Below are 12,991 nucleotides of genomic sequence, written 5' to 3' on the forward strand. Positions count from 1 at the left end.
ACTACTACTAGTCAGGCCAGGTAATAGCATAGAGGTTGACGTTCCTCCATGCCAGTGGACAATGATCCTGAGGGGAGGATCATGGTCAAAGGGTGGCTTCGGTTACTATACTGAGTGTATAGAACATTAGACTGACCAGGTGAAAGCTATGATCACTTGTTAAATCCATTTCAATCAGTGTAGATGAAGGAGGATAGGAGCCACCCTTTGACAATGATTTTTAAGCCTTGATACATGGATTGTGTGTGCCATTCAGAGGGTGAATGGGCAATACAATATATTTAAGTGCCTTTGAACGGGGTACGGTAGTAGGTGCCAGGCGCACTGGTTTTAGGGGATCAAGAACTGCAAAGCTGCTGGGTTTTTCACGCTCAACAGTTTCCCGTGTTTATCAAGAATGCTACACCACCCAAAGCACATCCAGCCAACTTGACACAACTTTGGGAACCAATGGGGTGAACATGGGCCAGCACCCTGTGGAACGCTTTTGACACCTTGTAGATTCCATTCACCTGAGGAATTGAGGCTGTTCTGAGGGCAAGAAGGAGTGCAACTCAATATTAGGAAGGTGTTCCTAATGTTTTGTACAACCGAGACCCCCTGTTTGAGATCACCGAGCAGGAGCAGGACTTCCTCTGGAAGCACAGCTCCTGTCAGAAGCAGTACTGTCACCACCACAGAACTAGAATCAGTAGTCACCACCTGGACAGAACCACCTAGTGAGGCCTTGACTAGCATGTCTACTGTCGCTTACTCACCAGGCAATAGTGTATAATTATACCTTTTCCAAGATCCTACTGGCTGTCAAGTGGAACTCAAGAGATGAAGTAGCACAGGTGACATGTTTGTTTTTAACATTATGGAGCCAACATTTTTTAAAGACTCTTCTCTCAAAAATGGAGAATGAAAGAAAATGTATTCTGAAAGTCTTCAGTCACCTTTCTGTGAACTCTTGTGGGAATTGAATCCTCTTCTACTGCAGAACTTATACCAATGTAATAGTGGTGAAGTTACTGTTGTTTTTCTTGCTCATAGATGTATTGCCTTCTGAAGGATTGGCCAGCAATAAACCAGAGCAAGCCATGGAGCTGCTGGATTGTAACTATCCAGACCCAATGACCCGTGACTTTGCAGTTCGGTGCCTTGAGAAGTACTTGACCGATGACAAACTCTCTCAGTACCTCATTCAGTTGGTCCAGGTAGGATTTATTTGGCTTTGGCTTCCAGAGTGACTTTCCTCTCACGTTTCTTTGATTGTTTGGACGGTTGTCAAATATAAAATGTCATAATGACTATAATCTCCATACTCTCTTGTCAGGTTCTTAATATGAGCAGTACCTTGATAAGCCACTGGTACGATTTCTGCTGAAAAAGGCCTTCACTAACCAAACGATAGGACTTATTTTTCTGGCACTTAAAGTGAGTTACTAATAGTTACTTTACTGAGTCAATTCCATTACTTTCACAGAGGTGACTAATTGCTAATGCCCTATAACTCATCCACATTCACTGTTCATTATGTGCCCTAGGTCTGAGATGCACAATAAGACGGCGAGCCATGTACCTCAAGCACTTATGCAGACAGGTGGAGGCCATGGAGAAACTCATCAACCTCACTAACATCCTCAAACAGGAGAAGGACGAGACTCAGAAAGTAACCCAGCACTCCCTCTCTTTCTAATACACTCAGGCTTATTGTGCAACATGATGATCTGTTAGAGAATCTCTGTGGCTTCAGCTTACTGTTCCGCGTTTCTGTTTCACTTCCGAAACTGACATCAGTGGCTCTGTTTACCTAATGCTGTGAAAACTAGGCTTCACATTTCAAATAGGACATCTATCTTCACAGCTTGCTCTGTGTGGCCCTTGCAGGTGCAGATGAAGTTCCTGGTGGAGCAGATGAGGACGCCAGACTACATGAATGCCTTGCAGAACTTCACCTTTCCCCTCAACCCTGCACACCAGCTGGCACCCCTGTGCCTTACCCACATTCTGTATATAGACACTATTGAAACTGTAGATGGGGCATTCTGTTTCAATGGCTAAAATGGTCAGCAATCTCTCTTTAATGGCCCTAGTGGGAATATTACATTATTTGATCTAAGAGAGAGAAGGGAACCTTTCTAGTTCCCCCTCATAACGTTCTGCTCATGCATGAAAATGTGAAATGTCATCGGTAAACCGATTGTCAACCGAAGTGCTCAGCCGCTGGGCCCCTCAGTGCGGACGACTTGCCCTCTAACACTGTTCATCCAATTGATCAATGAAATTAATGCAGCTGCATGTGTTGCTTGCGCCTTGTAAAATGCTCTGACACCCCCAGGCTTGAGAAGTGCAGAATCATGTAATCTGCCAAAAGGCCACTGTGGCTCAACTGGGAAAACCCTGACATCATGTCCGAGATCCTCTTCCAGAACAATGAGATCATATTAAAAAATGGAGATGTTGAGTCCGAGTCAGGTTTCATATTCATTCTGCGTTCTAAAGAAGAGCTTTACCTTGTAATGTTGTACTGGATCAGTTTGGTTAAATGGATAGAATATATTTAAATTCTGCCATGGCACACTGAATATGACTTTGTTTGTTTCAGACCTGCGACAGAACATGCTAACACTTCAGATCATCAGAATCATGGAGAACATTTGACAGAACCAGGGTCTAGACCTGAGGATGTTGCCGTACAACTGCATGTCTCTAGGTGACCGTGTGGGGCTGATCAACGTGGTGCGGAGCTCTCACAACATCATTCAGATCGTGTAAATGTGGCCTGAAGGGGGCACTAAGGTACAACAGCTCAGAACTACACAAGTGGCTCAAAGACAAGAACAAGGGAGAGATATGAAGAAACTATATGTCGTATGGGCACTTTCCTTCACAATTGTGTTGGTTTGAAAATCGTAAATCATGGCTCAGATTTGACATTGTAACTCTGTATGTAGGTATGACCTGGCCATTGGCTTGTTTACACGATCCTGTGCTGGGTATTGTGTGACCACCTTCATCCTAGGCATCGGTGACAGACACAACAGTAACATAATGGTGAAGGACGATGGGCAGGTAGGACCTGAGTTCTCAAGCTATTGTCATGATTTTTTACAGACTCTCTTCCATACTGTCTGCTTTAACAAATGGACTGATATCAGTATATACTGCTAAATCAACCATTTTCAACATAGACTATATATTTCAATGGCCAAATGTATGCTTGGGACTGATTTTTTGAGGCTAGAGAATTCAGAGGCAACAAGGGGAATGGTATATACTGATTCTTCTGCATTTTCCCTCCTAATCTGTTTCTCAGGTTCTAGGAGATGTGCTATAAGGCCTACTTGGCCATCAGGCAACATGCCAACCTGTTTTCCATGATGTTGGGCTCCGGGATGCCTGAGTTGCAGTTGCCTACATCTGTAAGACCATGGCACTGGACAAGACTGAACAGGAGGCCCTGGACTACATCATGAAGCGGATGAATGACGCCCACCACGGCGGCTGGACCCCCAAGATGGACTGGATCTTCCACACCATCTGCCAGCACGCACTCAACTGAGCCCAGGCAGGGATACCTTCACCCTGCCGGACACACCTGCCAACTGTGAGCGGCACATCCATACCTCATGAACTGATGGGTGATGCCCGACCGTCTAACCGAGCACTTAACAATCCAGAGCGATATTTTTGTATTTTTTTGACTGTATTTGTTTCCTGCAGCAGCTTAACTAACTCGCCTTCTCTAAAACCGTTGTTTTTTTAAACTATTTATTTAACTAGGCAAGTGAGTTAAGAAGTCATTCTTATTTACAATGACGGCCTACCCCGGCCAATGCTGGGCCAATTGTGCGGTGCCCTATGTTACTCCCAATCACGTCCGGTTGTGAAACAGCCTGGAATCGAACCAGGGTCTGTAGTGACGCCTCTAGCACTGAGATGCAGTGCCTTAGACCACTAGTGTTTTGTCCATACATTTTCTTTGAACCTTTTGTGTACACTTTTCTCTTCTAAGAGACACCTTCCCTCTGTGTTTATTTGTCTTGTTCCTTTCATTTTTGTAAAAGAGAAGAATTTGCCTGTCACCTTTACAGGGTCACGGGGTATAGGTGTCTTCCTGTAACGTAAATGTCTGTTGAATATGCACGGTACATAGGAACTCCCCCCCCAAAAAAACAAGCTATGAATTCAATCACCTCTGGATGTAAAAGTGTTCCATTGAGGCCCAATGGCTCTATTTGGTGGGTATTTCTAGCGCCACAGTTTTTGAATCCATTATCATACTCCTCTTGCCATCACATTTAGCAAATTGTGCAGATGTTTATTTTTGGGACACACACACACACACACAACAGCAGTGCTGGAAGTAATGAATGTGCTGTCAAGAAATCTTGCAGTGTAGAAAGGAAACCTTAATGTAGATGACGTAGAATGAGCAAGGGCTTGATTTCTCCCTCTTGTGTCTGAGGTCAATGGTAACACACCTCTGTTGCTCAATGAGACGCCTTCAGTTGAGCTTGGTCATAATGAATGTTGAGAAGTGCATTAAGTTAGACAGTCATTGTCACATCTTGTAACTGATGTTTTGATCATGTCAATCGTGCAGTTGGATTGTGAACTATATGAATGTCACAGTGCTATAGGTTAGAATGGGGAGAATGGGGCAGTACATTGTGAACATAATACTTTATTTGTAAATGTTGGGAGGTGGATGAAGTCTTTTCAGTGAATGTGAGGTATTTAATGGCTGTTCTGAGGCAGCTAGTCAACACTGTTTGTGTGTGTGTGTGCACTAGACTCTTCCGGCCCCTGTTTGCTATTGTGTTCTTAGTGTAAACCTTTCGATAATAGTTTGACTTAGGCGACTCTGAATAGAAGCTGTGGGATATGGTTTTCATTCCATAATGGCACCTCTTTCATATGAAGGACATTCATTTTCAGGTGAAAACTCTGAATTCTCCATAATGTTCTCAAGCATAACTCTGATATATGCTGGTGAGAAATAAGGTACCATCTGAAGAAGTGGCTGTTTATGGAAGATTTTTCCCCAACGACAACAAATTTCTCAGAAAGTGATCAAGAAAAAAAACACACTTTGCCTTTTGTAACAGTTTTTGTTGATTCTATGAAAGCCAGTTTTGTGTCTATTTTTATGTTATGTGAATTGCTCAATGGTTGTATCTGCAATACCATAGAAAGCCTAACACATACGTTTGTATATATTGTGTATGTGGACTCCCCTTCAAATTAGTGGATTCTGCTATTTCAGCCACACCCATTGCTGAGGGGTGTATAAAATCGAACACACAACCATGCAATCTCCCTAGACAAACATTGGCAGCAGAATGGTGACTTTCAGTGACTTTCAAGGTGGCACTGTCATAGGATGCCCCCTTTCCAACAAGTCAGTTTGTCAAGTTTCTGCCATACTAGAACTGCCCCGGTCAACTGTAAGTGCTATTATTGTGAAGTGGAAATGTCTAGGAGCAACAACGGCTCAGCCACGAAGTGGTAGGCCACAAAAGCTCACAGAACAGGACCGCTGAAGTGCGTCTGTTCTCAGTTGCAACACTCACTACCGAGTTCCAAAATGCTTCTGGAAGACACGTCAGCACAATAGCTGTTCGTCGGTAGCTTCATGAAATGGGTTTCCATGGCCAAACAGCTGCACAGAAGCCTAAGATCACCATGCTCAATGCCAAGTGTCAGCTGGAGTGGTGTAACGCTTGCTGCCATTGGACTCTGGAGCAGTGGAAATGCTTTTTCTGGAGTGATGAATCACACTTCACCATCTGGCAGTCTGACGGACTAATCTGGGTTTGGTGGAAGAACGCTAGCTGCTCGAATGCATAGTGCCAACTGTAAAGTTTGTTGTAGGAGGAATAGTGGTCTGGGGCTGTTTTTCATGGTTCGGGCTAGGCCCCTTAGTTCTAGTGAAGTTCCAGTGAAGGGTATCTGTACTTTACTTTACTATTTATATTTTGGACAACTTTTACTTCACTACATTCCTAAAGAAAATAATGTACTTTTTACTTCATATATTTTCCCTGACACCCAAAAGTACTCGTTACATTTTGAATGCTTAGCAAGACAAGAAAATGGTCCAATCCACGCTCTTATCAAGAGAACATCCCAGGTCATCCCTATTGCCTCTGATCTGGCAGACTCACTAAACACACATGCTTCATTTGTAAATTATGTCTGAGCATTGGAATGTGCCGCTGGCTTTCTGTAATTAAATATAAAAAAAAACTAGAAAATAGCGCCATCTGGTTTGCTTAATATAACGAATTTGAAATGTTTTGTACTTTTACTTTTGATACTTAAGTATATTTTAACAATTACATTTACTGTTGATACTTCAGTATATTTAAAACCAAATACTTTTAGACATTTACTCTAGTAGTGTTTTACTAGGTGACTTTTAATTGAGCCATTTTTTATAAAGGTATCTTTACTTTTACTCAAGTATGACATGTGGGTACTTTTTCAACAAACTGTCTTATAAGCAATTGTATGCCTTTCCATCTACATTTTGTCAGATGCATTCATTTCAAGCTTATAGCAGACCTGCCAACCTGTATCCATTTTGAGTATCGTGTGCACACATTTCGAGGTCAAAAAACATTGGTGCGATACCAAGCTTATACTATACCATTTTTGTTGTTGTTTTGAAATAAGCCTGCTGCACTGCTTTTCAACTGTGTAGCATATTTAGCGGGCGGAACATGCTCTGATCTCTGCAACGGTGTTAGGCGCAAGCACATTGACTAGCAGAGACGTGCTTTTGTGGACGGAAAGAGACTCATGGCAGAGAGAGCTGTTCCGGAAAGAAAGCAGTTTACATTTTCACTGGACTGTCCACGTAAAGACGCTTATTAGAATATTCATTACCCCTTAATATAACCTAGAATAATGTGTGGGCACTGAGGGGGTCATTGAGACCACGTCAAAATTAATTCAGGATCCAACACTGTTAATTAGACTACTGTTTGCTACATTGATTTATATAATTTAAGACTCGAGGTTTCAGGAAATTGCAGTTACAGGGTTTTCAAAAATGCAAAATGCTCCAACTTCCAGAGGGCTTCACAGATCTCCCCTTCCCTTAGTCCTATGTCTGCACCACCTTGTCAGAAATGTAAATATAATACAGTGAGTGTGGTAAACGGTTTGCAAATATTTCCCACTTGCTGAACTGCACCAGGGGAGGCATTGTGATGCTGTTCTTGAAACATCATTCGTAAGAAATAAAAACCACCTTTGTATGTTGAAAACAAAGTTGTCAGGGCCATTTGATATATAGCACGGAGTGTTAGCACAGGGAAATCCATACCGATTGTGAATGTTAAAATTGTTTGGTCATCAAACAATCTCTTTACAGAAGGAAATTCAAAGATATGTGTCAACTTATTGACCTATACATTGGTGTAAAAGGAAATAATCATTTGATGTGTAAATGGTGTAATTGTTATTTAAGAACAAGGTTCAAGGGTCATCTTTGTTACTCCTCTTTATTTAATACAATACTTTTATTCTGACAGGTTTATAGACATTGAATTATATTTTTAGTATACTGTATTTTGTCATTACTATCAACAATGCTACTATGATTTATTACGCAGTCATCTTGCATGAGAGTTGGTTAAAATAATATTATTTTAGTCATTCTGATAAACAGCTGTAAAGAAAGTTTGACGCTATAGGAACAACTAATAATACTTCTAACCAGTGACATCTGCATTATTAAATACAGTATACTTTGTGTTTCAGTTTTTGTTCCTCGGTTAAATACTTGCATTGTACTGTACTGACTAGAATTATTTGAGTGTTATGTGACAGTGTACAAATAAACTTCTCAGTTAAGTACTTGCATTTGTGGATAGTGTGTTGCTTTACAGAACAACAGCACCCAGCACAATTAAATTATTTTAGTTATTTGTTTTTTGTATCAAATGGCTAAACAGTCTAGATGCACTTTGACAAATTTGAAGGAATACTAAAGCAAGATTGAACTGCATTGTCAGAAAGAGTTATAAAAGCTTGGTAATTTTTCATTTCAAATCAGCAGGTGTGCTTATGATACAAATGCACTATTCAGTGTGCACTTATTTTTTTCACAGCAAGATTATAAATCACTTAAGCCCTCCTCTACCACTGGCAAAGGTGTTGTGCTTTTGTCCTGTGCAGGCCTCTGGGTTGTTGGGGGGACAAACTGCTTCCAGGGCTTGGAGGGGCAGTGGAAGGGGCTCTCAGCAGCAGTGGTGGGGGCCACAGAGGGCAGGGCTGGCTCTGGGTCTGTGTTAGCCATAGTCACAGCAGTCGGGCTGCGCTCCTGAGACTCCTCTGATGACTCCTCTTTGGCTGAAGCAGTAGAAGCTTGGGTTGTTTTAACTTCAGCAAAATTGTTGAAGTTCCTCAAGGGAGACCATCCAGGAGGTCTTCTTCTAAAGACTTCCTGTGAATGGAAAGATTTTTCTTGTCAAAATCCTCCATCATTTAGCACAAATGTCCAAAATGTACAGCTACACATCACTACCCTATTCATTTATCAGATTTTCTGAGCATCATTAATATGCTATGGTAGTACTGTTTGCACAATGTCTCACAAAATTGTCAAGGGGACCCGGTGCACATTCCACATTTGCTTCTGCAGTCTCATGCCTCCAAGGTGCCACATCTACAGTGGAATTGCAGTGAGCGAGTTCCTAGTGAGATAGCATACAAGATGATAGCGATGCCAGGGACAAGCATTCATGATACAACACATGACAGTGAATTATTATGAAATGTATTTAATTTACGTACAGAAGTATTACAACACCAGAATCATATATTAGATCAAATACAGTAGGTTATTTAAAAAATACTATGAGCTCTAAATGGAGTTTACCACATCAGCATCTGGATGACATTCGTCGTTCAGCTCTTTGTGGTCCGCTTTGGAGCAATTGCTTTTCCTCATATCGAACATCAGTCTATACCTGAATCCAGCAACCACCTGAGAAGAGCATGTGAAAGAAAGTAGATGTTATTGAAATACAATAGTTTGAGCCCCCCCCTCCCACTCAATGAACTCTGGAATGACACTCCTAACACAAACAAGTGCATTGCAGTCCAACGGTCACAACCATAAAGATACATTTCGCCACACGCACCACACCTCCCAATGCCAGAACCAAGGTGATGATTTGGTGTGTTTCCATTGGAAGGGATGAGCAAAGATACTTATCTTCTTACAAAATATGATATTTTTTTCTAAATCTCTGTTTCTTTGTGTTGTTTGTCATTGTCGTAAGGCCCAATACCCCCGATCCCAACTGGTTACGCTGTTACCTCATTCACACTATAGGGCGCAAACCGTACAATGCTGGCTCTGATAGTTGCTTTTCACAAGTTCCTTTCCAGCATGGGTTCAGAAGCTATGGTGGATGCGTAACCAGGCCAGCCCTGGTCTAGTTCAGCTCAGCATGATTTGACTTGGTTGGGCCCTATTGTGTGAATCAGGCTTGAATTGAATTAGGTGTTTCGAGTCATGGTGCTTAACTTTCCACCAGGGGGTGTAGTTGGCTAGTCTTTGTAATGTTCAATAACTCCCAGTGAGATTTGCAACTGATTTACATGTACCTGTCTAGTAGCGAAACCAACACTGTTCAGGATGAAGTGGTGGCTGGAGTCAGAATCAGCATTGAACCTGGTGATGGAGTATGTCAAGGGATCCTTCAGGTCCTCACTGTCCACATCAATCTCCCTAGGACACCCCAGACATGTGGACCGTTCAGCAACAACAGGGGCCTCCACTGGAAGTCAGAGAGGGTTGTCAGTATCACAGTTTGTCTCAGCTGCTCAATAGAAAATTATTTTAGCCACATTTTTCCCAGAATGTTTGGGTGATTCTAGTCACTGTAAATACATATTCTGCAGCATGAGTCATTCTATGGTCAATATGTATTGGGTTGTCTAGAAATAGACTTGTCGGTGTTGTATGGCTTGGTCTACTTGATGTGAAGTGAAAAACTAACCACCTGGGTCACAGAAAACTGCCAGGACCTTTTTATCTGTCTCTGACATGTGGACTGTTGCCTTACAAGGCCTTGGCACCTAATAAACAAAGAAAAAGTGGAAAAAAACTTTAATTGCCAAGAGATGTAATCTAATAACAATGCATTCTTCACCTAGCGAAATTATTAAAATGTACCTTGTTCCCGGTGGGGAGGTAGTCACAGTCTCTCCAGACTTTGTCTCCCCCTGCTGGACAGTCAGTGACCCTGCTATTGAATTCCACAAAGTACTGAGTGCATGAGTCATTCTGAGCCTACAAGAGAGGAACGCAATACTGGACTGTGACTCGGTGTAGGAATGTTCGTATTCCATCTTCAACAACAGAATGAACTCAAGATGTATGCAAATAGGACAGGATAAATGACTAAATATACCATTACAATATTCTCAATCACTAAGCCACCTACCTTTGAGGACTCCAGAATCTGGTAGAGTGCTAGTTGATTTCCAAAAGGAAGCTTCTCATTATACTTGACTAGGGCCAAGTCCACAGCTGCCTCCACATCTTTGTCATCACAGAACGCCAGGACCTGCTCTGGCTCCAGCTCCTGCCCCTGTCCTAGAGCCCAAAGCTGGAGAGAGAACACCACCAGCACACACAGTCTCACTCCAAGCTTCATAATGAATGTCCCAGGTCCAGAGAGAATCAAATGTGAGACCAGATTTCGTTCCCTACTGGACTCCTACCTCTGAAATGATTGACTGTAGTCTCTTCGCCAACACAAACCTGTTCAAATAAAATGAGACTGTACACACACAAAAAAGAAAGCCATCCAGGCAGTTCCAGTGACAGAGGAGTAAATGTTTACTTATCAGCTGTCACCACCATGCCTACACTCTTTAAAAATCAATACCCTTTTCTGAGTTGTAGAGAGTTTATGGCATGCAAGAAAAATAATGGACATGTTTAACGAGATATTATCTTTCTACAGTCACTTGTTGTGGCACCAGTTTGTTTGACACATCTAAAAAGATCCATACATGACTGATAACGAACTATGTAAGAGTCAAGTGTACGAGTCAACTACAGTGCCTTGCGAAAGTATTCGGCCCCCTTGAACTTTGCGACCTTTTGCCACATTTCAGGCTTCAAACATAAAGACATAAAACTGTATTTTTTTGTGAAGAATCAACAACAAGTGGGACACAATCATGAAGTGGAACGACATTTATTGGATATTTCAAACTTTTTTAACAAATCAAAAACTGAAAAATTGGGTGTGCAAAATTATTCAGCCCCCTTAAGTTAATACTTTGTAGCGCCACCTTTTGCTGCGATTACAGCTGTAAGTCGCTTGGGGTATGTCTCTATCAGTTTTGCACATCGAGAGACTGAAATCTTTTCCCATTCCTCCTTGCAAAACAGCTCGAGCTCAGTGAGGTTGGATGGAGAGCATTTGTGAACAGCAGTTTTCAGTTCTTTCCACAGATTCTCAATTGGATTCAGGTCTGGACTTTGACTTGGCCATTCTAACACCTGGATATGTTTATTTTTGAACCATTCCATTGTAGATTTTGCTTTATGTTTTGGATCATTGTCTTGTTGGAAGACAAATCTCCGTCCCAATCTCAGGTCTTTTGCAGACTCCATCAGGTTTTCTTCCAGAATGGTCCTGTATTTGGCTCCATCCATCTTCCCATCAATTTTAACCATCTTCCCTGTCCCTGCTGAAGAAAAGCAGGCCCAAACCATGATGCTGCCACCATGTTTGACAGTGGGGATGGTGTGTTCAGCTGTGTTGCTTTTACGCCAAACATAACGTTTTGCATTGTTGCCAAAAAGTTCAATTTTGGTTTCATCTGACCAGAGCACCTTCTTCCACATGTTTGGTGTGTCTCCCAGGTGGCTTGTGGCAAACTTTAAACAACACTTTTTATGGATATCTTTAAGAAATGGCTTTCTTCTTGCCACTCTTCCATAAAGGCCAGATTTGTGCAATATACGACTGATTGTTGTCCTATGGACAGTCTCCCACCTCAGCTGTAGATCTCTGCAGTTCATCCAGAGTGATCATGGGCCTCTTGGCTGCATCTCTGATCAGTCTTCTCCTTGTATGAGCTGAAAGTTTAGAGGGATGGCCAGGTCTTGGTAGATTTGCAGTGGTCTGATACTCCTTCCATTTCAATATTATCTTGCACAGTGCTCCTTGGGATGATTAAAGCTTGGGAAATCTTTTTGTATCCAAATCCGGCTTTAAACTTCTTCACAACAGTATCTCGGACCTGCCTGGTGTGTTCCTTGTTCTTCATGATGCTCTCTGCGCTTTTGACGGACCTCTGAGACTATCACAGTGCAGGTGCATTTATTCGGAGACTTGATTACACACAGGTGGATTGTATTTATCATCATTAGTCATTTAGGTCAACATTGGATCATTCAGAGATCCTCACTGAACTTCTGGAGAGAGTTTGCTGCACTGAAAGTAAAGGGGCTGAATAATTTTGCACGCCCAATTCTTCAGTTTTTGATATGTTAAAAAAGTTTGAAATATCCAATAAATGTCGTTCCACTTCATGATTGTGTCCCACTTGTTGTTGATTCTTCACAAGAAAATACAGTTTTATATCTTTATGTTTGAAGCCTGAAATGTGGCAAAAGGTCGCAAAGTTCAAGGGGGCCGAATACTTTCGCAAGGCACTGTAGGTTAGATTCACGTGCCTGAGGAGGGTTTATTTTCCTGTCTCCTCTATAATGTAAGGAACTAAACCTATCTTACTGTGCTGTGCATGTGCTGGTCAAATGACACATTATCCCAAGGGAATAACCTGTAGTAGCCACTTCATATTATGCCTATAATGACTATATCAAAACATTTTGGTCTAATGAAAACTAATTGTCTATCCCTAAAGTAAACATAAATATTAGTTTAGTTTTAAGTGGGTGTCATACGGTAATACAATAATAAAGGTCTCTGCTATTTAGATGTAAATGGGGAGGGAATAA

The 12,991-nt window shown here is 41.8% G+C and overlaps 1 protein-coding gene and 1 pseudogene across 2 annotated transcripts; one reads left to right on the top strand and one right to left on the bottom strand.

The window, feature by feature from the left end:
• Positions 1-1,082: 1,082 nt before the first annotated feature.
• Positions 1,083-7,854, top strand: LOC110522765 (phosphatidylinositol 4,5-bisphosphate 3-kinase catalytic subunit alpha isoform-like; annotated as a pseudogene). Its single transcript, XR_016495568.1, has 6 exons — positions 1,083-1,199; positions 1,336-1,419; positions 1,530-1,654; positions 1,873-2,784; positions 2,940-3,057; positions 3,302-7,854. The product of XR_016495568.1 is annotated as a phosphatidylinositol 4,5-bisphosphate 3-kinase catalytic subunit alpha isoform-like (transcript).
• LOC110521592 (kininogen) lies at positions 7,481-11,049 on the bottom strand. The gene is made up of 7 exons (XM_021599254.3): positions 10,455-11,049; positions 10,184-10,300; positions 10,011-10,086; positions 9,613-9,785; positions 8,879-8,986; positions 8,595-8,693; positions 7,481-8,443 (listed from the first exon to the last, which is right to left on the bottom strand). The coding sequence occupies exons 1-7, from the start codon at positions 10,665-10,667 to the stop codon at positions 8,114-8,116; spliced, it is 1,116 nt and encodes a 371-aa protein (XP_021454929.2). The 5' UTR covers positions 10,668-11,049; the 3' UTR covers positions 7,481-8,113.
• Between the last annotated feature and the right edge of the window lie 1,942 nt (positions 11,050-12,991).

Source organism: Oncorhynchus mykiss, chromosome 4 (genome assembly GCF_057628025.1).
Source record: "Oncorhynchus mykiss isolate SJ-2025 chromosome 4, ASM5762802v1, whole genome shotgun sequence".
In the NCBI taxonomy this organism is placed as follows: domain Eukaryota; kingdom Metazoa; phylum Chordata; class Actinopteri; order Salmoniformes; family Salmonidae; genus Oncorhynchus; species Oncorhynchus mykiss.